Source organism: Perna viridis, chromosome 2, assembly GCF_037379345.1.
Source record: "Perna viridis isolate PV_CMFRI_1.1 ecotype Kerala chromosome 2, ASM3737934v1, whole genome shotgun sequence".
NCBI lineage: Eukaryota > Metazoa > Mollusca > Bivalvia > Mytilida > Mytilidae > Perna > Perna viridis.
In genome coordinates this window covers 29,892,782-29,919,672 of record NC_142446.1, presented here as the reverse complement: position 1 = coordinate 29,919,672, position 26,891 = coordinate 29,892,782, and the positions used below count along the sequence as shown (strand labels likewise).

General features: G+C 33.5%; 1 protein-coding gene across 3 annotated transcripts; it reads right to left on the bottom strand.

The window, feature by feature from the left end:
• Positions 1 to 1,852: 1,852 nt before the first annotated feature.
• LOC148624561 (uncharacterized) lies at positions 1,853 to 26,048 on the bottom strand. 3 transcript variants are annotated; one of them, XM_088567234.1, is made up of 25 exons: positions 25,872 to 26,029; positions 24,068 to 24,127; positions 22,008 to 23,789; positions 21,034 to 21,197; positions 20,443 to 20,641; positions 19,689 to 19,769; positions 19,187 to 19,303; positions 18,544 to 18,642; positions 17,916 to 18,071; positions 16,877 to 16,969; positions 15,991 to 16,104; positions 14,873 to 14,968; positions 13,957 to 14,153; positions 13,393 to 13,458; positions 12,573 to 12,660; positions 11,911 to 12,137; positions 9,768 to 10,447; positions 8,824 to 8,947; positions 8,182 to 8,266; positions 7,648 to 7,720; positions 6,582 to 6,596; positions 4,841 to 4,984; positions 3,455 to 3,602; positions 2,409 to 2,490; positions 1,853 to 2,229 (listed from the first exon to the last, which is right to left on the bottom strand). In XM_088567234.1, the coding sequence occupies exons 3-25, from the start codon at positions 23,772 to 23,774 to the stop codon at positions 2,107 to 2,109; spliced, it is 4,938 nt and encodes a 1,645-aa protein (XP_088423360.1). In that variant the 5' UTR covers positions 23,775 to 23,789; positions 24,068 to 24,127; positions 25,872 to 26,029; the 3' UTR covers positions 1,853 to 2,106. The 3 variants fall into 3 exon arrangements, with proteins under 3 accessions (XP_088423360.1, XP_088423359.1, XP_088423361.1); XM_088567233.1 differs by lacking the exon at positions 24,068 to 24,127 and having other exon boundaries at positions 25,872 to 26,048; XM_088567235.1 differs by lacking the exons at positions 6,582 to 6,596; positions 24,068 to 24,127 and having other exon boundaries at positions 25,872 to 26,048.
• Positions 26,049 to 26,891: the final 843 nt, after the last annotated feature.

Below are 26,891 nucleotides of genomic sequence, written 5' to 3'. Positions count from 1 at the left end.
TCTTGTATTTTCTTTATAGCTTCTTCAAATTAAATATTCCTGGGGATTTTGTTACCTGTTTATAGGAGATATAGAAAATGATCGTGCTCATTAGATTGACACACATACATGTATACCAGACAAAAAAATCATGTGGTAAACAGTTCCTACTGTAATCGAATTCATTAAACAAGTTTCCCATGACATATGCCAAGGTCTCATGCTGTTTATATGGGGATTCTGGTCAGTTGGCATCAAGATTTCTAAGGTCATAATCCCCAAATCATAGTTACAGTATATACTTAAGTTATACAGTTAAGTTCCATAGAATGCTTGTTTTAGCTTCATGTTCTGAATGTTTAGGATAATACAACGTTGTGTTTGTTTGTTTGTTTGTTGGGGTTTAACGTCCGAATAGCAATATTTCAGCTATATTCAGACGATGAACATGAAGTGGATGATAAAATGAACATGAAATGATGAAATGAAAAAGGGATGGGACACAAGGGCAACAGGGTCAACAAATTTAGATTAAAGCGCAAAGGTTCCTACTCGTATCGAATACCACAGCAGGGTTCTTTAACGTGCGAGGAACGTGGCATCTTTCCCAACACGGTGCACCACTATGGTTTGCGGTCAGGTTTTCCGTATTATAGCCCGACAACCCCAGCATGTAACACGCCAGGGGTACCCCATTCCACCACCTGGGGCACACATCCCAGTTGCTCTGTGGGCAGAGCGCCTAGCCCCTGGCTAGGTTTCTGAGCACTATTTAGTCGCTTTTTACGACAAGCTTAGCGCTGCTGCTGGCCTATTCTTTTGACACCCGGACCTGCACGGGGCTACAATGTTGTGAAGTAATATTATAAAGATCCAAAAACTTACACTTAATTTATAGCACAAAAACGAAGTGTTCTTGGATTGAATTAGAAAAGGATAGCTTTGATCCCTCCTTACAACTCCATACCAACATAAACAGTGACTGATAGTAAGTGAACGGTTATAAGAACAATTTTTTTTTTAAATAGTAGCTGGATTCATGGTAAAAAATCCAAAACAGCAAAACAGCATTGTACCAAAAAGAGTAGGTCACTGTCAGTAATACCCCAGTAAACACTATAAAATCATAGTAAATTGGCACATATTTAGTCCTCATGTCTATCTAAAACTATTTATTTAGTTAAAGTCTCTAAGACAAATGTTTACAGTAAGAGCATGTTTTAAAAGACTTTTTTAACAAGGGCATACAGCAAAGGTCAATGTCCAAGTGTCAAATTTTTATATATGGCAAGGTGTAACACCTGCCAGAAAGAGTTAGCAAGATATGACAGGTTACATTTTTATGCTTTTACACTTTTTAAGCTCGCTTTTGAATCTTGTCTGAATCTTAGCAATTAGAGAGTGTTGCATGTTGATCAATTAAGCAGATTAAAATAAATAAGGCTTAAAGGTTATGGACAGTAGAACCAAGCTTGAAGTGAAGTCATTAAACTTTCTATTGACTCCAATAATGGTCAATCCTTTGACAGTATCATTGGTCAGGTTATGCAGTGTATTGAAATCCTATCATGAATTTAAATATGGTAAAAACTTTTTTTCTGTGTATTTTAATCTTGGTGAAACTTGTTTCATTTTATTAGTGTAATATGCACTATTTCATTGAAGGTTAAATTTGATGTAACTAATGGCCTATTGATGGTGAGCGCTATAAGAAAAGAGTCGTTCTTATCATTTTGCCTTCAGAAAATATGTACTGAATAAGGAAGAATTTCCTAGTTATTTGGTAAACCATACCATATAACAGGTACTTTTTGGGGATTTTTAATTTATTTTTTTTTTGCAGTTTGGTGATGAAACAATTAAACAATATACAGTAGTGGAAAAATAACTTTATGTAAAGATAAAAATTCATTAAAAAAATTACTGAATAAATAAATATGCTGTCAAATTGTATTACAACCACTGACGAACGTATTTATCACAAACTTCCTGTATCTTTTAGTCCAACAAGATTATCACAAGTAATGAAGAATCAAGGTACATTTCCTTCAGCAACTTCATAAAACTGAGATTCAAACGCCTGTATCCAAGAATATTATAAAGGCAGTATATCACACTATGTGTTAGTCATTTCCAGGCGTTTTTGCTTTTGCCTTGAATATGTCTGTTAGGACCAACTGATGCAACTTTCCTCTCCTTCTTTGGTTGACCCTGACCTTTACTGTTCTGTACTTGACTAGTTTCTGGCACCTAAACAATAAGACCTTTATGTATTCTTATTTGTTACCAATGCATTCTGAGAAATTAATTGAAAGCTTTACCACTTCAATTTATTTTACTTTATTAGGTAAGGTGAGAATATGTATCAACTACTCATAGGGACTTGGCATTACAAAACTTGCGTAGGGACTTAATGTCTATTAACTGACCTTAGGTATTGATCCTTTGATATTTCTCCTTGACCTTTCTTTTGGCGATTTCGGTGACATCATTAGATTTTTTGGTGGATCACTGTAAATAAAAGAACAGAAATGATTACAGGAAGACTCTTAAACTAAAAGGCAGAAATTTTGAGTAAGCTAAATATGAAGGAAAAAAAGATCAATAAGATACCTGAACATGTACCCCCATCATATGTTTGTCCTTACATATCTTCAATGTATGCATATTAGTCAGACATGAAACTACAATGACATCCAAAACTGTGAAAATAAGTTACTACAAAAACTGAGAGCAATGTTCATTTGCTGATACCCCTTGCTCCCTTCCAAGAAACCATATAGGAAACCCCCGTAAGTGATAAAAGACATTCAGACGGAAAGGCAAAATAGAAGGTGCACAATGGTATCATGTAATAAATAATCTGTTTACCCAGTAAGTTTCATAAAAATCCATTAAGTGGTTTCAGAGAAGTGGATTGGAAGAGGGTCCCCCCTTGGTCTTCAAATGACAAAGTCCATATTTAGCATCAGGAAACAAAATAGAAAGGTTCACAATGGCATCATGTAATAAAGAATCTGTCAAAGTTTCATCAAATTCCATTCAGCAGTTTCAAAGGAGGTGCAGATTAGAACTGGGAAAAGACAAATGGACAATTGGACAGACACCATGATCACTAAATAGTTAACAGTACATTTAGTATGTACCCCCAAAGTATGAGCTGCTACTTCATTGTTGAAATGCAGGTAAAAAAAGTAAAGACTTTCACAAAGAATACTGTATACCCTTAATCTAGCAATGATAGAGGTGGCTAGCAAGGTATATATTTTTTCTAACTTCTGAAGATATTTTAATTACATGCAGTTTTTTTAATGCTGGCTTAATTAACTAGCTTAAGAGAATGAAAATATTAAACCAAAGGAAATTTTTACTAAAAGGGCAATTCAATGGTCAATTTAAAATTTTGATTTTACATCCTCAAATGTACCAGTAATACAGAAATAAATACAATGTACTGTAACTCAAGATAACCTACTGTTTTTGCATATTCCTTAGTAAGCCGACAATTTCTGCTAGTTGTTCATCTTCTTCAGTGTTACCGGATAAATGATTCTTATGTTTTTCTAAGTATCGAGATATCTCTACTAAATGTTCTGGTTGTAGAATGCCTTGAAAGGAATTACCTGCAATATAATTTTCTTTTTAATACAATGTATTATAATTAAACAGCTGTGCTTATGCATAGGAAAACTTGCTACAAGTCTCCCTGTCATAGATGTATTCTTTTAAATCAATATATCATTTATATAAAATATTCATTTACTTTCCCCAGCGGTACTGTACACTAGTTGGAATGTAAATATTAAAATACCATTCTGTGTAAGAATCGTGCAATGGGTGGCACATCATGTTTCTCAATTTGGTCCTTTTTGCCTCAAATATATTCAATAAATCTAGAAAACAACTGAAAAGCTACTTAAATTTATCCTGAAGCATCTGTAACGTAGATATTTTTTGACTGCTTATAAAAAGAAGTGCACGAAAAATTTCCCGCCATTTATCCATAGTGCATTTCAACTAAATTTGACCTATCAGTATGTTATAAAGGCAAATTTGACATACACTTGGATGGTTATTTCTGGTGGTTATCAGATATAAATACTTGGTTAATCCAATAAAATATCTGGGTTTTTTTTGTTCATGTGCCACACTTTATGCACATTTTGCCTGATTCTTAGAGAAGTATTTAATACATTAAGTCTTCAAGCAAGCCTATAGTTGTGTTATGACATATCCTTTCTGCTTTGTCTACCGAAAACTCATTTCAATAAAGACAATCTCTCCACCCTAATAATGAAATGAAAGTGCATAATGTTTTAATTCAAGTATCAAATGTGGATTAATGGATGAACAGACAGATAGACAGGCAAACAAGTGAAAAATACACAATCTACAGTCTATGCTAATATAAATCTGAATCAAGAACAATGGTTTAGAGCTGACTATTTGGTTTTACAAAAAAATCTGCTATTTGCAGTATTTGGAAGATGGGTCCAACAGTTTCCACAACATGTCTGAACAAAGTTAGTGCCATGATAAAGAAGAAAAATAGGTAGAAAGAGTAAATTTTCATTTGGGTGACTTTGAATAATTTTTTATAGAACATTCTCTTGAGGACTTACAAGTTGCCTTTTATGCTCCTATAGTTCAAACAATAATGAACCCTTTGCTACTGAGGGCCTAACAAACTGTTCAAAGCTAATGCCAACAAATCAAGTTATAATCCATTGCTATAAACATTTCTCTGAATCATTACAATACTTCCAACAGGAAGGTCATATCCATCATAACAATCATTATTTTTGTGACTGCATGTTTTTCATTAACTTCATCTAGAATTCAAATATTAATTAGTACTGACCCACTCCTTTGCTTCCCTGGGCATTAGCCACCTTCACAGCTTTCCTGTCTGTCTGGTCTGTAGGCTTGTCTCTGAGTTCTTGTATCCTTGACAAATCTTTCTGAATTTGGACAGCCTGAGCTGTATCATTCATATCTAAATCCTCTACAAGAGAATAATTATGAATTTAAATGAGAAAGGTGTCTCATATGGATGTCACAAAATCTTATTCAATTGAATAAAAAATCTTCACATCCAAATATCTTCAAATTAAAAAATCTATGGGGAAAAATAATACATGAAAATGAAAATGAACAAAACGAATAGTGGAAGTTCTCCTATAATTGCATTCATTCAGTTATAGCTACATTCAAAATTAGAAACAACTGTAAACATATTAATTTTTGCAGTGTACTAATTTTTGCTTTTTTTTTTACTGTGGACAGAAAGCTTTAAAAAAAAATAGTACCAGCGAAATGAATTTTTTAACCCTATATACCCTTCATCATTTTTTGAAAACACGAGCATCTGTGAAAATTATTATGTTTACAGTATTATATTATGAATGTATAAATGTAACTTGTTTATCAGCATTCAAATATACAACTGTGCTGCCACTGCTACTCCATAAAGGGATTTTTAAATGGAATTATTATCAAATTACTGGTATGTCAAATATAAAGTAACTATATTTCCATGTGTTAAATGTTAACAGGTAAGAATTAAAGGATTTAGGATTGCACAAAAATCAACCTAGTATGTGAATGGTTTCTTTTTTTCTTCATTACCAATAAATAGCTAAAGATTTCTAAGGGTCTTTGGTCAATTTCACAAAAAGTCCTAAGAGTAAAATTGATTGCAAGTTAGAACTTGATATGTGACATCATTACTTACAATCAATTTTACACCTACAACTTTTTTGTGAAATTGACCACTGCTATTCACCATGTTGTAATCTAAAAACAAGTGGAATAAGTATTCTGAGTTGTTACTCACTGTACTACATTGTCTCCAAGAGCAATAAGTATTCTGAGTTTTTACTCATTGCACTACATTGTCACCAAGTGCAATAAGTATTCTGAATGGTTACTCATTGCACTAAATAATCATTTACTGAATTACTACAAAAATACTAGACATATCAGGGTATGGAATTACATGCAGAATGCCAATGAAAACTAGTATTTGATCCAACCAAAAACTAATGTCCCTTTTTGGTATTTTCTTTTAGCAATACTAGACTTAACAGTTTCTATGAAATTAAGCAAATTTAAACTAGATTACTACATGTAGCCATATGATCCCAGCTGCTGGTAAAATGTCAAATACTTCCATAAAATGGACGTATATTACAATTCATAAACAAAATTAATTAATATGAAAACAATTTGTAGCAGTTTCAGAAGAGATGCACCCATAAAATACAGCAAATGGACAAATGTATATTATTACATGTACCATGTCTTCTTACACTTCTTGAATGAAGATACAAATTCAAAGATAGACAAAAACAGTCCAACCAAGCAAAGTGACTGCACAAGCAGAATTAATTGGAACTAAAACAAAAATACAGAGGTATTAAGAGTTTGTAATATTTCCATTTTTTTCTTTTTGGCATGAAATGTCCTGCATATGTATTACCATATAATGTAACACATTTTCATTACAATTGTGTTTGTGTTAGTAAAACACTGGGTTAGTGCATTCAGGAAAAAAAACGTGTAAAAAATGAACTCCAGTGCTGGTAATCCTAAAACCTTACCTCGAGAATTATTTGCTGGCAACAACAACAAAAATCTATATGTTAGTGGAATTGTCTACAAATTTGAAATGAAATAGAAACACAAAATTTCTGTTTAAATTCTGGTCTTCAAGGTTATGATTTAAGAATACTGCAGCTTGGTCCATAACTGAAGTACCAGAAAAGAGTACAACTTCAATTGAACCCTTAGTAGCTATCTAAAACAAATTTCAGACCTTTGATACCCCCTCCCCACACAAGTAATCATATGGTCAAAATATAAATTGCCCAACAGGAAGTTGATGTTTCTTCAGTCTGAAATCAAATCCCATCATATGGCATACTATATTAAGCTTCAGTCAAAATATCAAGTGGCTGTGATAAGTAGAAAACCAAAAACAACATTGCAGACGAATGAAGTGGGGTATTAAAGTCAAATTAAATCCTTTGTTTAGTACGCCAAGTTTTTTTTTTTTTTTACTTATTTGTAAATTATGGTGATACTTAATAAATATTCATTTCTAGAATAAAGCTTAGAAGATTGATAAGTTCTTACATGAGCCTCTGTTGAAATTTTAATCTTTTAAACAATGTGGACAGTTCTGTTGAGAGACATTGAACCTTCCTCACAAGCAGAAGAAATTAAAGATCTAATACAGGTACCAGTGTAGAAAAAATGTTTTTCCTTTCATCACATTTAAGCTTTCCAAAGTCTGTAGTAAAATTGGCTCTGTTTTTCAGTACTGTCACTATACTGCTACAGTGCCTTTAGTGACATTGTCAATTCATTCATAAATATCCTCGGAGATGTCTGGCTAATTGAGCAATATGAACTATGATATCTTTTAAAATCTCTGTTTTTAATGGATTTCACCCATAAAAGACAGATATGAGTGACAATATCTTCACAGAAAGACCAGTATTTACTTCTTTTATGCTGCCTTAGCCTGCTTACAGTTATCTGGATTTAAAAGTTCTTACAACATGATTAATAAACATACACGCCCCTGAGAAAAAAAAGGTTCAACTTTCAACAGTAGAGGCAATTGAAACTTCCCCTACCCCATACATATCTCTTTCATATTACCTGTTTGATCATGAGAGAAGAGGGACACACCATCAGTTTCTGGGACTGGGTCTCCTGGAGGTTTCTGTAGTAACTACAAAATAAAATGAGAACTTGAAAATCACCTATTGACTTTACACTACATTAAGTGAATTTGGTTCATAATCTTGAAAATATGAGACCATCATGTGGGGTGCCAGTGTACATATGTAATGATTACAGAAACACAAACATCATTGTTGCATTATAGAACTAAAGAAAATGAGCACAGCAGCTCATCTCTAGATACCTTGCCCTTCCCTGTATGGAAGTTTCATCAAATTCCATTTAACAGTTTAAAAAAAAAGTTGCAGATAAGTACTAAAGCCAGACAGACAGCATGATCATTGTATACCTCCAACTTTTCAAGCTGGAGTATAATTAAATATTAGAGCTATCAACTGACCATTACTTATACATGTATACATATATATAAAAGTCTCATCAAATCACATGTTGTTTGTTAAGTTAGTGCTTAAATATAGAACCATTCTCCACCTGATTAACAATATTTACCATCTGTATGTAATGTTGTAACTCTCCTTGTCTATGTTCATGCTCCTCTACTCTGTCAGATATATCATCATAGTTTCTGGTTAGTCTGCAAACCAAAAAATAAGTGGTTTTCTAAACCAAAAATTGTAACTCTTGTTTGAAAAAGTATCAAGAAGATAAATACATCTGTAGGTTCTTGCATAGTACTGAAGATCTAGGATTTCTTTCAAGAGGATGAGAACTTCAGATTTCTTTTAAGAGAAAGTGAAGTAGAATGTGAAAGAATGATGGATTTCAGATTTTTACTCAGGACAAGCATAAATACTTACTTCTTCCTCAGAAAAACATTACTTACTACAAACAATTTACTTAATGTATAGGAGGAAAATACCTTTCACCACAGCTGTCACTTTAATGTTACATTTCACTAGCAAAAAACCAGGTGATATTGTTATAACTATAATGTAAACATCAGCTATTACATGCCGTTTTTGGTGTTTAATGAACTACTAGTGTGACATTTTTAAAATACCCTGAAAAACTGGGGTTATATTCTGTGCGAAAACAATTAAACAAATAATTCATTTAAGAAGAGAACTGACCAAGAAAAGAAGTAAATGCTACAAATCTCTACAATCCAATCTACAATAAATTGATATCTACCTGACTGATTCATTGAGTATAGAGTCCTGATTCCGAGGGTCTTGTTGTAGTGCCTGTGTCCGAGTCTGTTTTGTTGGTGGAGAATAAGACACAACTTGTGGAGGCTGGACTAAATGTGATTGATCTAGATGACAAAACAACATCATTATATTGTAATGCATTCTGAACTTGATTTCATTTTATTCAATAATAATTTTCTGGGCTAACTTTTTATCAGTTATAGATAAGGAATAAAGCAGTAGTAATTTTTCAATATATCTTTTTCTTGATCCTAATATAATTGTATACATGTATTGAGATAACAGAGAGCACTGCAAAGGGGCATGAACTCTAAGGCTATCACATGTATCTTTAATTACCTTAAGGTTCCCAAATTTACCAACAAAAAATAAATCATGTTCCGGAAGTAACAAGAAAAAATTGACTGTCCTTACAGAAAAAAATTCACATTTTCTTTAGAAAAACAAATTAATATGTTTGATTGAAGATCACATCTCAGCAAAATCTTTTTCTGATAGTCATGAGGTCTTTTCTTATTTTTTCCTAATCATAAAGAAATGAATATGATTTAATAAGTTTGGGAAAAAGAATGTATGTTTCTCCACAGTGAGTCATCTGTTCAGTTCCACTGGCTGTTTATGAATCTAACATATAGCTTTGACTGTATTATCCAAATCGAAGAACAGCTTTTTTAAGATAGGAAAGGCAATCAGTATCTTCTTGAAGTTGTTTTAAAATCGTTGTGTGCACATGTTTAAGTCATAGGTTATGCGTAAAATACTCTTCATAGAACTGTAATTGCTCCAGAATATGTACAAATTATCAAACTTATGCTGGAGCTGCTTGTGATAGTATAAAATTTGAAGTATGTTGAAATTCAAAGTGCTTGCTTTCATAGGCAATGCCTACTCCATATTACCGAAGTATTACTACACAGAACCTACCTACAAAGTGACTGGTATGTTCAGTATCAGGATGGCTGAGGAAACTCTCATGTTGTTGTGGAGGACGGATAGGTACAGCCATACCTATGTGACTACTGTAATCATCTGCTTGACTACTCACATGACTAGCGTGAGATCTATTGAGGTCATGTGGCATATCATTTTGATCATATGATCTTTGAGACTGTCTAAACATGGCATTACTTTGGTTGTGAGATCCTTGAGATTGTCGTAACCATTGATCAACAGAGTCATTAGCATTCTTTCGATGATTTTGCCTAGTAGAATGCACAAAATTTTGTCCAAAATTTTCAGCGTCACTTGCAGACAACACAGATTTGTTGAATGTTTCTTTCCCATTTGATGAGACATTATAAGAAGGATTTGGTTTATTGGCATTCAATAACATCTGTAGGTGAGCATTGAATTCATCGTTTTCATCTAGGTTCAAATTATAAGGTAGCTGAGAATAGCTGGTCTTAGGGGGACTTGGAGATACTTGTGATACATTCGTCTGTTTCTTAGGGTTAGGAGAAGAAGGATATGAGGCAGGTTTAGCATCCTCAAGAGAAGTATTAGCTGATCTTGGAGGTATAGAATGTATAGGTTGTGTGTCCTGGTTGGTCGGATGAGTTACAGGTTGTCCTGCTGGGAAAGGCTGTGTTGTAAGACTAGATAAACTATCAAAATGAAAAGGTTTAATTTAGATTGCAGTTCAACGACAAGAAAGATAGAAAAGACTTTTCAAACTAACAGCATGTAAACAAATTGTCTGAATTTCAATGCTAGTAAAAATGACAAATACTTACAGGTAGTCTTCTCTAAGCATCTCTTGTATCCTGCTCATTACTTTTCATGATTCATTGATTTGGTTCCAGTTTACACTTACTTTTCATCTTTATGAGGTCATGTTATTTATATTTAGATACAAATCAACTGCTGATGAATAGATGGACAAAACACACATAAAACTTCGATCTGGAATATACTCCTACAACACAAGAGGTTGGAATTCCGTTCCTCCATACCCCAACCTCCTACTTCCGAGCACCATATTGCATACTGCTCGTTCTGACGTTCTTTAAAATCAGCAGAATTATAGTCAAATATTTACAATGTAAAACATTTTATACAGTTTCTTTACCCTAACACAAAATGAAGGTGACTAAACTGAAGAAAAACAAATGACCTACCAGATGAGAAAATCCAGCAATCCTGGAAATCCTTGGTAAAAGCAGTATAAAATATATTATTAATCAACGAATTGCCTTTACCAACTTAAAGTTCGTTTTGCCAAAATTAAAGAACCTTAGTGAGAGCGCTCACATACCCCATGTGTCCCCATGTTGGATACTTTGTAAATTTGTTCGTAAGAGAAATACATGTAGAAATTTCAAACACCAGACTGACTTCTTTAAGTTTTAATTAATCCAAAGTAAATATCATTGTAGCAGAACAAAAACATACACCTAACCTGTAACTTCTCATCATGGTGAACTTGTTTACCGAAAGTCAAATCATAATCTGCAAACGTATAGAAAAAAGGTCCGAAAAACTGTTATTTCTGTGAATTTAGCTAAGTTCAAGGCCTGTAATTTCAATAAAAATCAACCTGTCTAGAAACTTATCATAGTGAACTTATATACCAAATATCATGTCAATACCTGTAAGCATTACAAAAAAAGTCAGGAAAACTGAAAATGGATTAATGGACTGACGGATGGATGGGTCAAAAACATTATATTCTCCACAACTTGCTTGCATGTGGTATAAATATATTGTATTCTGTAAAATTATTGACCTAATTCAAAATAGCTGGTCACTTCAATAAATGTCTTCATTACAAATGTTTTCTAGGTATTTAACAAAAATTTTGTATTTTTATCGCTTGATTTCCAGTGGTTAAACTTCTTTTATGTAAATAAAAGACTTAAAATATTTTAAAACATATGTATAGATTATTCACATTTGTAGTGGCTTTTAATATGTCAGATGCTAGAGGTTAGGATGGCACCAAGTCAGAAAATAGCTTACCAGCCAACCTCTACCACTGCTGGAGTAATCTGGAGCACTACTTTTAGGTAAAAGAAAGGTCTTCACTGCCAAGTGTAAAGAATGAGGTTTCGTATATACATGTAGTTACCTTTGTAACAGTTGCTGCATGTGTAAAGATGCCTGAAAATCTGTCATGTTGACTTCAGCTGATAGAGGTACTTCATCAGAGCCAGGATGGAAGTGGTCTACTCTGTGAGCTGATACTGTTTCATGGGGTTGTTCTCTGCTAGACAAGTCAGATATATGCAGGTCTGAATCTGAATGATTCTTTGGTAGACTGAATTCAACATTTCCTTGAATCTTAGATGGACCTCTCTTCAGATATAAAAACAAGAAATATGTGAAGCAATGCCCACTAGTGATACCCCCATATTGCAACGTTAGTAAATGCATTATCACCATACACAGAAATAAGAAGTTTTTTAATCATATATCTGAACTAACCTTTTTGAAACAAGAGGATAATTCACTAGTTACCAACATAAGTACAATTACAGTTAACTAATTGGTTTTGAAGACTTCTTATCACTTATATAGATTAATCCATTTTTTAAAATCTTTTCCATGATTGCAAAAAAAAACAGTATATTTGTAGGTCTTTGCTAAGGGTCTGTGTTCATAATAAAATCTGTAAGTGAAATTTTCCTCTAAAATCCTTCAGTTTTTCCTCAAATTTTAAATTTAAGCAAGATGAGGAAGCAGATTGGTTGAAAATTTTTTATGAAAGAAGGTCCAGGATCTATAACAAACCTTTCTTTGAGGAGTTGTAGCTAATAGACTTAATGCTTCATTCCACTGTGACTGCATCATCTGTTGTAGTTTTAACAGAATATCAGTCCTAAAAATGTAAAAATTATAACAGGGTTTGACACTAACAACAGTATGGTAGTCCTGTACCACCCCAATTTTGGAGAGGACTACTTGAAAAAATTTCATGGTAGTCCTATGGGATCTCTAAATTTTGCATTATTTTTCCTAAGATCTAAGAACAGAACCGTAATTACCAGACTACCTGTTATACTTCTCAAGTAGTCCTGTTCCACCAAACAAATAAAGTTAGTGTCAAACCCTGTATAATGAATTATTTCTTTTAATATTTCAACATCAACCTCAATGTTTAACAACACAAGAAACTGCACATTTACATTGTAAATTTAATTTAGTTCAAAAGAATAACCTAAAACAGATTACATCTAAGTTACAAACCCAACTAAAACCTTAATGCTTCAAAATAGCTAAATGGGGTATAATGTCAATATCCTGTCTAACAGGGTGAAGTGAAATTAACATAGAATTTCATATTTCGTTTTTAAAATAAAACATGTAAGGCATTCTAACAAAAATGTGTCATGTGTTACTGACAGATAGAACTGGTGAACAGAGATTTGTTTAGCAGACAAAAGAAGTATGGAATGTTAAAGACAAAAAGACATTACAAAAATTAACATAGAAATTCCAATAATGTGCCACCAACAAGAATGTTTCAAACTGAAGAGGTTAATACTATGCTGAGTCAGGAAAAGGAAATAATGTTTTCCTTTCTATAAAAAAATAAATATTTTAATTTTACCTCTGTTTTTCTAGTTTTTGTTTATTTTCTTGTAGATTACTGATTTCTGTCCTGTATGCCTGAAGTCTGAAATAAAATTAAAAAAAAACTTGCACCTTCCTTTAAAAAAAAACAAAAAAACAAAAAACAAAAAACAAAAACAAAACACTTGATAATAATGAAAGTCAATAGCTTAAGAAAATGAACTTTCTTTGTAACATTTTAAGTCATTATCTTTCCTAGGAAGGAGTGTTTCAATGGGACTAAATAACATATTGCTTTTTTAATTCATAAAGTCTCATACTAGATATAGGAGGTCCATGGAGCCTAATCTTTTTTAACCTTAAGTAGCAGTCTTTCTAAAAATCAGACAGAAGGTGATTTATGTCAAAAACCCACCAAATTCAGTTTTATTTCTTGTTCTGAGACAGTTACCGATCACATAACCAGTCTTAGTTATTCATTTGGTTGTTGCGCTTTTGAGAAAAAAATTATATAGATTGTATATGGAATTTGAACTTTGCAAGAGTTATTGTTCTTGATTTGGCTACATTTGGTTGATTTTAGTGGGCAGTTACTACATACTTTTCTTCATATTCTTGAACTTGTTTACGGTTTTCATCATCTCTGTCTTTCATCTGTCTATGAAAGTCGGCTAAATGTTTCTCTAAATCCTCCTTGTGACGCTGATTTAGTTCTTTAGTATGTTCAAAGTGTTTTTCTCTCAGTTCACTGTCGGCCTTCTCAACTCTCTTCTGAAGTTCTGACATTTGGTCTGCAATCTGAAAAATGTTAAATGATCATACAAGTTAGAATTACAATGAGCATTACTAAAAAGGATACTCCCTGCTCATGTGTTTTTACATTTAATTCAGATCTTATAGAAAGTGAATAGATACTTGAGTAGGAGAATATTTTCGTCACCTCTGATTTTTCTGACTTCTAATAATAATAATGTAAGTACCTGCTCGCAACAGAAAGGAACTGTGAAGTAAGATTCGAGCACAATATACATGTAGGAGCTCAATTCATAGAGTCTATCCAATTCAAAGATCATGTTCTATTAGTTGGGTACAAACAGAATAGTCTTCTTCAAGTCTCCTTGTATTTTGGTACCATGTGTCATTCCTATGTATCTCATTATAATCTAAACATTTAGGTACAATAAGATTGTTGGCTACTTCCAACTGAACTTGAACCAATGTCCTATTTGTATTTACAGGTAACTGTTTTAGTCTACACTCAATAACTCTCATCATTTTTTAAAATATTTCAAAAAAGGTTCTAACACGTAAACCTGTAAAGAAATCAAAGTACTGGATGTTTAGAGGGGAATTTGACAAAATCAAGTATACAAGGGTTGGTTTGTTACAAAAACACTGAGATCATAGACAAGAGCTGATACAGACAGGAATTTAGTTTAGTCAGTGACTGATTTCTTGAGTTTTCATTGTTCAGTCATAAAAAAGCAGGATAGTTTTGTGAGTACTATAAAAATTACCTCTTTTTCCATCTGCGATGCCAGCTCAGCTTCCAATGTCCTCTGGGCACTCTCAAATTTAGCTTCCATTATTCCCATTTCAACCTTCATACTTTCCTTAAAAGTAACAGTAACATGGTAAGTTATATATCTATTTAGAATGTTTTCATCACTTATTGCAAGCAATCAGGTTTTATCGTTGAATTGATATGAAATAACAGTTTGTCTGTTTGTTTCATCAGTATGAATCATTAAACCTATCCCCAGCTAGCTTAAGATGGAGTAGCAAAGCACCCTCTTCCCTTCTGCCTTTCATAAAAAAATGTGACAATAAATTCTCTTACAAATGACCTGAATTATCTCAAAAACCCTGTATGTGTTTGTTGTTTCAGTTCATTTTTTACCTTACATTAAAGGGGTTGTCAATGTCTTATAAAACTAATTTAAATCCAGTTTTATTGTGTAATGCTGAATAAAAAAATGGAAAAAATGACTAATTGTGTTTACCACGTTTGAATGAGCGTATCTTTGTTGTTATTGACCTTAGACCAATAATAGTAATATGTATAAGTATTGTTGGATTCTACAATTTCATATTTTCACATTAGTTTGTTTCCATCAGCACTTTTTCACCTGTCCAAGTGCAAATAATTGTAAGATAATATGGGTTCTGACGATCTAATATTTGGAATAATTCTATAAACATAACACTTCATAATAATTAAACACATGTAATTATAAAACTTCAGAAAACATTTTTCACACTATAAAAAGTTAAAAAGTCACATGTAAATAACAAGGTAAGTCAAAAACTTGTAACCTATAAAAACATCAAAGGAATGCTAAAAAAAATCGTTGGCCTTCATTTCCATTTGTTTTTCGGTAAACAGTGCACTGTCATTTCACACGTATCCATTGTTGAGATCGTCAGGATTTCGGAGAAAAATAGTTGTGCGTAGCAAACCTAAATAAAAATATTTAACGACAATAGTCATGCGTAGCAGTTTAAGGGTTAAATATATAATTGCAATATTATAATTATTACTTTAGCCAAAAAATATGAAGTCTATGATTTTATCTGTCTTAAGTATGCATGCTTCATCGCTGATCCTATTAGTTAGAGTATACAAATGTCTTACCTTTTCTCTCTGAACAGCATCATGTTCCATTTCCATCTTTTTGATCATTTTTTGAATTTCATGGATTTCTTCCTCCATTTGTTTGTTACGGTTGCTTAATTCTTCATTTTTGTCCTTCAATATATATATATATATATATATAAAAACATGTGACTAAGATATACTCTCTTAAAAGGTTTGACACTGCATTTCAGATGCCCTTCATTCATCAAATAGTTACATGCCAATTGCAAATTTACAAAGCTTTCAGCTGTTCATATTTGACTTCATAATGGCACTGCTCAAAATCAAATCAACTTTTAACTAAATAGCTATCATATACTTCAGAACAATAAAAAAATCAGAAAATTACAAGTCAAATTATCATTTTCTCATTTTCTTCTTTTTGTATAATGAATAAACTTCATATATGTGTACTAAATTTCAATGCTACTTATTTACTACAAATGTATTTTGACCCTGTGAAAGCTGAGGTGTCTACAATGTGAAATTTCTGTATTTTTCTTTTTGGCTCTTACCAACTTCCTCCTGTTATTCCAAACATAAAATCACTGTAACAGTATTACAGTGTTACAAGGCAAAAAAATATTTATGCTGACAGGAGCCTACTTTTTCCTGTTATGCTGACTGAGGAGCCTACCTTTTCCTGTTACGCTGACTAAGAGCCTACCTTTTCCTGTTACCCTGACTGGGGGGCCTACCTTTTCCTGTTATGCTGACTAAGGAGCCTACCTTTTCCTGTTATGCTGACTTCAAGCCTACCTTTTCCTGTTACGCTGACTAAGGAGCCTACCTTATCCTGTTACGCTGACTGGGGAGCCTACCTTTTCCTGTTACACTGACTGGGAAGCCTACCTTTTCCGGTTACGCTGACTGAGGAGCCTACCTTTTCCTGTTGAAGTACTTTAACATTTGATTCTGATACTTGATCAATCTTATTCAGCATTTCCTGTTCTCTCTTGAACCAGTTATCTTGCTCCTGTCAAAACAAAAAAAAATATGAAAAACCTCATTACAGAGAATTTCTTGGAATATGCAAAATAATTAAGACAAAAACTCAACGTAATGAAAGAATAATGGAGTTAAAATGAGGACAAGAAATCTGTGAGCAATGGCTCACTAGTAATACCTCCATTTTCAATCATGATATAAGAAAAATAAACAAAGTCCTTGTTGTTAACGTGGTACCTCCAGTCCTATAAAGCCTACCTACTACATTCTATCCTGTAAAGCATACCTGATAAGCATACCCTGATATATCCTGTTGTCTAAAGCCTACTCAATAATACATCCTGTTCTCAAGACTAAAGCCTACCTGAACATCCTGCCATCTGTAACCTATCCAATACATCCTGTCCTTCTAAGTCCTGTTATTTAAAGCCTACATGATACATCCTGTCGTCTAAGGCCTACCTGATACATTCTGTTCTCTGAGGCCTACCAGATACATCCTGTCCTTCTAAGTCTACCTGAACATCCTGCCATCTGTAGCCCACCCAATACATCCTGTCCTCCAAGGCCTTCTTTATACATCCTATCCTTTAAAGCCTACCTGCTAAATCCTGTCCTTTTAAAGCCTACCTGATACATCCTGTCATCTAAGGCCTACCCTGATACATCTGGTCTTGTAAGGCCTACCCTGATACATCCTGTCTTCTTATGCCTACCTGATACATCCTGTTGTCTTAGGCCTACCCTGATACACCCTGTCCTCTTAATGCCTACCTGATACACCCTGTCATCTAAGTCCTACCTGATACATCCTGTCATCTTAGGCCTATCCTGATACATCCTGTCCTCTTAACGCCTACCTGATATACCCTGTCCTCTAAGGCCTACCTGATACACTCTGTCCTCAAAGGCCTACCCTGATACATCCTGTCATCTAAGGCCTACCCTGATACATCCTGTCCACTAAGGCCTACCTGATACATCCTATCTTGTAAAGACTGGAATTTTCTATCCATCTGATCCCGGTTATCTTTGATCATATCTAACTCTTGTTTCATCAGTTCAGATTTTTCTTTCTCAGTCTCTAACATTTCCACAGCATGTCTTCTATTTCGATCATTTTCATCAATCTGAAATATTATTCCAAGGTATTTATTATTTACAAGATAAGGTTAGATGAAGGAACTTTTAAAACATTTTAATTGTCAGCTACTAAAACTTGGTAAATGATTGAATTAGAAATACTACGAGTAATAATACACATTACATACACTATGTGTCGAAATAACTACTTGTATCACATCAAAACAGTTGAGGACACTATAACACTACAAGATATGGGTGTATAAAACTGTCAAAGTGCAATGTATGTAGTTATAAATAGATGTGACAAGTTTATTATTTAAATTTTAACTCAACAAAAATCAAATAATTTATATGCAAACAAAGTTTTGATGAGAAATAGTCATAAATATCATATAAAGGACATCACGGTCCATACATGTAGAAAGACACTAAGTTGTATCTGACAACAAAAATACCATATTCTAGATAACTTGATAAGCCAAGTATCAAAGGACTAGCAGATTTCGAGAAATATACCTGAGTCCTTAACTCTTCAACAGTAGCCTCTGCATCATCTCTCTCTTGCCTGACTGCTTCTATTGCACGAGACATGTCTTCTTCAAAAGATTTAATAACCTGTAAAATGAAAACGAAATATGGAATAGTTGATTTTGTTTTTCAAATCAGATAAATGTTCTACACCCTAAGTACAATAAAACCCAGAGATGTTTACCCTCCCATTCCTCTGTGAGACTCTGGATAAGCCAAGTGAACCTAACCATTTTCCAAAAATGAAAAACGTAAAAAAATTAACTGGTTTACATTAAAATGAGAAGTTTTAAATGATACATTTTGTGTTGTCCTAAACATCACATTAAAATGACATCACTATACACTTACAGAGATGACACATGGCTATTCTAATATTTTGCTCATTATGAAGCCATAAAAAGTAATTATGAATGACATCTTGAAGATGATATATAATTGAATGGATATGGTGAATATGTCAAGGAGACAACCCCCCCCCCCCCCAAATTGGGATGAAATATGTCAGCGTGAGACCAAACATGGGTCTTCAATGAACATCGAGGAATGATATAACATATTTTGTCACCTAGACTGTACAAAATATTTCAAAGCCTTATAATAAATTTTAAACAAGAAGTTAACTACGTACCTGTTGTTGTTTGTTGATAGTGTCTTCAAGTTTCTTCTTTTCCTGTTTAGATTTCTCAACAGACAACGTCTTTTCATGGTCCTGTTTTTTCCAACCCTCTAATACTTTTCCAAGTTGCTACACAATACAAATATTATGTTGTTGATGATTAGGTAGAATAAGCCTTGTTTCATGACACTTAAATATGGAAATATTTCATTATGTCCCATCAAAACTGATCATATGAAATACGTGTAAAATTTCACTTTGGAATTTTTATCCAACTTTTGTAAACATTTCTACAAACGAAACAGACCACTGAAATCTTGTTTGATCTTTTCCGATACATGGGTACACAAGTTATCAGTGAAAAATATAAACAAAAACAAGTAAATAGATTGCAATAAGTTGTTATGAAAAAACTTTCCTAAATGTTTATGCAGTGCTTACAATGTTTCTGATTACAATTCAAATGACAGTAAGAACAGATTAGCCAAACCCATCTAATACTACATGATCTTACTTTATCTAGCTGTTCTATCATAATATCTTTCCTTTTGTCTGTTGATACTGCTACTGCTAGCTGTTGTTGTGTTTCTAAGAGCTGTCAAAAAATCATCACCATTAAAGCAGATGATAATACAGTGAAACAAAAAAACATGGCCAACCATCACCATTAAAAAACGTGGCCAACCATCCGTATTTAAGCAGATGATAATACAGTGAAACACAAGGAGCCAAAATAGACAAAAGTTAAATAGCACTGTAAAAACATTTTGAATAAAACACTTTACTTTCCATCGGTTATTATGCTGAAAACTGCCAAACCACAAATAAAGAATTCAAGAACTTGTGTTTCTTTGGTACCCATTCATAAAAGTACTTTCACAGTATTTAGATTTTCATGAATTCGTAATTTTGTATCACCATTCTTGATAAAATGTTTTCTAAAGCACCAAACAAATTAACATGTGTTAAAAAACTGTATTACATATACATTGTACATAGCTGAAATTTGTTCTTTTTCTAATAGCACATGTTTGATATGTTTAGAAGCTGTGTTACACTTTATCCTATGGTTATTGTCTTTTAATATCTGGATAAATTAATTCTGACATTTCCTTATCAAAGTATCAAATGATGATGAATAAGTGTGAATACATACACAAGAAACAATATAATGCATATCATGAACACTTCAATAATTTTCCATAAATTAAAACTAATTACTTAATAATACTGAAGCATAAATAAATTCAATGTTTTTCAATATATACCTTTATGTTAAGTTTCTGTATTTGCTGTTCACAATGCTTCCTACGATATCTCTCTTTCTCTAACATCTCTCTAAGTCTGGTATTCTCATTGTGTACAGACACGTCATTTCTACCAACAGAGGAGTTATCCGTCCACATACAGGCAGTTATACTAGGGAAGTTCTCTAGTAACTCAGACACATTGTCTTGGCTGTTTCCACTAAAATTTTAAAACATACTTAAAATTCATCAAATAAATGCATAAAAATGGTGGCACTAATGTGTGTCATCAAATAACAAGATTTAATCTTTGACATAAGAACAATACGTGTCAAGCACCATTAATTCTATCATATTTTATATTGGAAGTATGACCTGACAAAAGCTGGAAGTAAATATGATTGTTAAGAATGAAATTAAACCTTTTATTTAAATAGGTACAAAAACAGTTCAGATCAATTCATTTTTTTTTAAAGTTGAAGCTAAAATAAAGTTGGTTAAGGCCCAAGTAATTTCCATACTTTTTTTTAAATACAAATGTATATATATATACTCAAACACTTTTATCTTTTTTAAATTGTATACATAACAAATTTTCAGGTCAAGGTTTACCTCATTAAGGAATAATCTACATGCCCTTGGTGTGGGTCAGCCAAATTTTGCCCACTGTCTTGGAAATCTTGAGCTGCTAACATTGATTCACTAGAGGAAATCTTCAACATGTTCTTTAACTGACTTCTAACATCCTCCATTCCTTCCACATCTAAGCTTGTGTCCTATGAAAAGTTATAAATGAATGGAAATAAAAAAAAAAAACACTACAAAATGATACAAACAATAATTTACAATGTCATTCTATTTATTTTTGTCAGTAGATTCTTCAGACATGTCTGATAATTTTGTCTAGGCTTTCAGGACTAAAATCATCACATTTATAAGTACATATTTTTGTCAAAACCAAGGTCAAGAACCATATACAATGTGTCATTATGGGATTTAACATTATTAAAGTTTATACAAAATAGAATCTGAGATTTCTTTTTACCCCTCTAAAGTGCAACAAAAAGATGGATGGATGGATATACACAGTGATTTTGTTACCCTTTTATTACAGTTGACTGTTTACCCTGTAGACTTTTCCCAAAATGCTGAAAAATATTTTTCCCAAAGGGAGGAAAACTCCCAATTGTCTGGGATAATTTTTCGAAAATCAGGTAAGGAAGCCAGTGAAATGTTCCTCAAGATGTTATTTTTCAGGCCCAGTACTTTGTTCTCTTCTGGGGAATATTTTTTTTGGCAAGTTGTAACCTAATGAGTATTTCTCAGTTTGGTATTGGTTTTCAGATGTGGATCAACATATGACACATTTCTGTCCCCTGTACCATATATCCCAATAAAACAAAAATTTCCCAAAAATGAAGGGTTGGGGCTACTTTTAAAACAAAAAACAAAATTACTGATACATGTATAGACAAAAGTGCTATATACCCAAACTCACTTAGCTGGAGTATAATAAGGTATATTGCAAATGCTGCTTCAAACAAATAAAAAATATCTTGTAATTTAAAAACCCGTTTGAGACTTACATGGGCATCAGAATACTGCTCCATCTGTGTGACGGGAGAGTATTCCTCCTTAGTTAAATATTTTTCTAAAGGTCTGCCATCACCACCTCTATTTTCTTTGACAGCACCAGTTCTATTGTCAAGTGATTGGTTCACCTCTCTTCTGTGTCCTGGTACCCCTTTAGATCCATGAACTGTTCTACCTTGCCCCTGAGTGGCCTGTCTAGCATTCCTATTTGAAACCGATGAACTATTTACATGATTTAAGTTTTCAGTTGACTGTCCACTTCCCATTTTCAGATCTTTTCTCTGTTTTACAGGCTGTTGTACTTGCCTTTCTTGTACTTTTCCCTTTGGTTCCTCCCTAACCATTCTGGATTTAGCATGTTGTGCCAGTGCTTCTCTTTTGCTGGCACCTTTTTCCATGTAAGTCTGAGAATCTTTGTTTCCCGAATTCCGTGCATAGTTCCATGGTTTTTTATCCACTAATGACTTAACTTCAGGTTTACTGGCTGCTTGTGATCTAACAGTTTCTTTTCCAGATATCTGCGATGCAGATGGCTGATGTATAGATCCTTGGGTCTGTACTGTTGGAATTTGATTAATGTTTGATACGTGTTGATTTCTGTTATTGAAACCTTTATTGACATTCTGTTGAGTGTTGTGGCTACCTTGACTGTAAGAGTTTTGATGCTGGGAACCATAAACATCACCTAATTGTTTGTCAACCTCAATACTAGTGGTTCTGTGACTTCTATCACTTAGATTCAAACTATCTGGACTCTGTCCATACTGCACATGTTGAGGAACCGATACAAATATTTCTCTAGTCTCCATTGACTGTCTGAGATTTGGACTTATACTGTGGTGATGTGGGGACTGAGCCTGGGGTGACTGACGGCTAAATACATGATCAGACTTATGGGGTGAAACTTGTGGAGGAATCTGTTCTATAGCTTGATTGTTAGCATATGGTGAAATGTCACTTTCACTCAAAGGTTGTTGTGAAAGTTCTAGGTTTTCTGTTCCTATATTACTTATCTGATAACCTAAATGCTGTTCTTTTCTAAATCCTTGTTTAGACAATGGAGATGACCTCATCCCAACATTAAAATTTTCTTCTTGAGGATTGGTTATACTATGCAATGGAGAAAATATAACTTTACTATCCAGTTCTTCTTCAGGACTACTTTGATTAGGAGAAGATTTCAGTTCATAAAAATTTCCATCAGGTGACTCATTGCGATCCATTCCTGTATTTTCAATAAACTGTTCTCTAGTGATTAAAGATACACTTTTGCTTTTGTGATCAGGGGTCGATGCAGACCGATTTATTCCTCTTGGTAGAATAACATCTGTCATGGCTGTGTCATCAAGAGAGGAAAAGTCGAGTTGTTTGACAGGACGAAATACAACTGATTCAGCATCACCACCAACAACAAACCCTGAACTCTGTGAAAACATTGGACTCCCATCTGGTCTGGATCTTTGATAAGCTGCATTACTACCATGATTTTCTTGGGCATTATTGTCAATCTGTATTAATTCCTCTTCACCAAACACATCCCTTGGTAAACTTTGATTTTGTATAAGGTGTTCCACACTTTCATGTTGCATATGCTGTCCAGGCAGATCAAATGGATTCATGTTCTCAAAATTCTGATCCATCAACTGTCTGTCTGGTTCTAAGTATCTCTGAAAGTCTATTGGTTGTTCATCAGGTTCAGGTTTATTTTCTAAGCCTTGTAATAAGCGATCACTTGACTCTCTGCTAATTTCATCTTCCATATTTTTAATCAATTACTGCAAAAAAGAAAAACACATGTCAATGCAGTAAATACAGAACATTAAAATGGATTTAGCGAAGATAAAATACATGTAAATGCTTCACATGGTACAGCTTAATACAACTACCATGGTCATTTATAAGTATCACATACGTCTAACAAGAAATACTAGCAACTCTAAGTGCCTTAGATAAAATATTCTCTGTAACGTTACTGATTTGAAAGGGATGGGAAATAACCTCTTGTTATAACTACAAGTATTGTAAAATGTATTAAATTTTGTAAATAACTTACATGTATATCAAGAGACTGGATTTTTTGACTAATAAATCATTATGGATTAAGTGGGACCAGCTGGAAAAAAAAAAACACAACAAAATGAAAATTCCAGCAGAATGTCACTGTCTGAAATTTTTTATACTAGTGCTGCTAAAAAAGACAAAATCAATAGGACAATGCACTGCAAGAAACTTTGCTTTACTCATAAATTTTGTACATGTATATGATAATGATTTTGCTATAATAAATTTGGTAAAGGACAGAAGTATCAAAATTCAATCTCATGAATATACATGCACAATACAATCAATCATTCAGTCAGGCAGATTTCATTTTGTCCAAACATTTGGTTACTTACATAATTATGTAGCTTTAAGAAAAAGTAGCATCTATCTCAAGAAAATACACAAAAATATACCTGCTTATATTGTGCGCATGTAAGTAACATATAACATATATTATTTTTTAAAAAAGCTTTAGTGAATGATGTGCATATGCATTCACTTCTCCCTGACCAATCCCACATCTTTCAGTGTCTCTCTGAAAGAGAAGTCACTTTTCCCTGTCTTTCTTAAGTAGTTTGAGCTCTGAGAGTTATCTAAAAAAGTAATGTCAGAGGCAATCCCTTATTTTTTTTCAGACCACATCTTAAACTAAAGGTTATACATGTGCTTTTTCATACTGCCACATTTCCATACCCTTTCCATCCAAAATATAGTCCAAAGTATTGTGTTATTCTTCTTGTTTATTTACACACCTGCACCACTCAATATTCATCTCCAACATTATCCTATCTCAAACTCAAATTGAAACTGGATAAATTATCCTAGAAATAACTTTTGAGTTAATAAGCATTTCAACTCTGACTCAGACTACATGTACTGTATAACTCAAACTCCTAACTTGAACGCCCCGTGCAGGTCCGGGTATTAAAAGAATAGGCCTGCAGCAGTGCTAAGCTTGTCCTATATGGCGACTGAATAGTGCTCAGAACCCTAGCCAGGGGCTAGGACGCTCTGCCCACAGAGCAACTGTGATGTGTGCCCCAGGTGGTGGAATGGGGTACCCCTGGCGTGTTACATGCTGGGGTTGTCTGGCTATAATGCGGAAAACCTGACCACAAACCATAGTGGTGCACCGTGTGGAGAAAGATGCCACGTTCCTCACACGTTAAAGAACCCTACTGTGGTATTCTCCCGGAGTAGGAACCATAGGGCTCCGCCACAGGAGGCTAAATTGCCCCACCCTACCCACCTCTCCCTATTTCCAGTGGCAATCAAAATCTGTCGACCCCATTGTCCTTGTGTCCCATCCCTTTTTCATTTCATCATCATTTTATGTTCATTTTATCATCAATTTCATTTTCATCGTCTGAATATTGCTGCTCGGACATTAAACCCCAACAAACAAACAAACCTAACTTGAACTGTAAATCATTCAACTTTTGAGTTATTCACTTTTTGTTATTGTTACCTATATTTTATGACCATCTCCAAGATCAAATTTAAAATGTCTAACAATATCATTTTTTTCCTGATTATCTATTATAGGGCACCCACATGAGTGAATTGAGTAAAATTTGTTAATGAAAATCAAGACACAAAGGGTGTTTTCTCAATTTTCATTGAGAATTCTGTTTTTCTAAGATAGGCAAAATTGCTTGTCTGTCCTGAATAATTGCATGATATTTTCTCTGGTCCAGTTTCAAGGCGGCATAGACTAAATATTAGGACTAAAAATATGACTTATCGTGTATCAACTTGAAAAGTAGAAGAGGTTTATGACTTCAAACTGAACGTCAGGTACGAAAATGACTTACAAGAAATGTCGACAGAAGGTAAATTACGAGTCTACATTAATTTTCAAGCCTTTTTCTCGTTTTAGTATTGCTTCGGGCGAAAACTGCTCCATAACCCTTCAACGCTCGTTTTTCGAGCTAAAAATTTCGTAAACAACTCAAACTTTGGACATGCGCAAGTGAATCCATTCGGGAAGTATCGGATTTATTTGGAAGTATCCTATTTTACGTAAATTAAACTCGAACCGTAGAATTGCGCTTTTTGCATTATTTAAAACCAGTTAAATCATTTTTATTCTTTGAGTGTTTGAATTTTTTATATATACCAAAAAGCATTTACCTGTATTTATACATTTTGTTGCTGATTATCACATGAAACAGTTTTCTTTAATTATTAACTGATGAGATCGCCGGGCCAACAAACGTCTTTAAATTAAAAGATGGTTTCACATGTACCACAGAAAACGTATACGCTGTGGTTTGCAAACTGCAAAATGGTTTACGTGGGCGAGACCTATGGGAGAACACAAACAAAGCGTCACCAATGGGAAGGATTGTCCAGTCGGAGAACATTTTCGGGAAGCAAACCATGCACAGACATGAGAGTTGACGACAGTTTTTTCTTCAATACTCTTTGTCCTTGACGAAGGCCGTTAGGCCGAAAATTTGGGCTCACATTTACCAATTTGTTTTTACGTTTTATTCACATATATTTTTTTTGTATTTAGTTCCTTTTTTACCTTTTAAACGTGGCCATCGTTTACAATTTTATTATTCTTTTTTAATTATAGATCGGTATGTTGCGTAACCCGAGTACCAGAACTTTGATAACTTTGGTCGGTCCATTAGTAGGCCTATGGAGCCTTTCAATCATGATTGAAATGTTTGCTCAAACGGATTTATAACGGATGAATACCATCTGAATTTTTAAAATCACTGAAATACTGCAATATTGATAAACAGCGCAGTGTACTCTTAAAGAAATCTAACGGGTTTTCACGTCAATTAATGTCACCGAATTTATTGAAAATGAACAAAGTA

Excerpts from the sequence above, each read along its gene's own strand:
- LOC148624561 (XM_088567233.1), bottom strand. The coding sequence starts at position 23,774 with ATGGAAGATGAAATTAGCAGAGAGTCAAGTGATCGCTTATTACAAGGC. Across the intron at positions 14,969-15,990 it reads ATGCTGTTCAGAGAGAAAAG|GAAAGTATGAAGGTTGAAAT; the intron begins GTAAGACATTTG and ends GTTACTTTTAAG. Across the intron at positions 7,721-8,181 it reads TACAACATTACATACAGATG|TTACTACAGAAACCTCCAGG; the intron begins GTAAATATTGTT and ends TTTATTTTGTAG.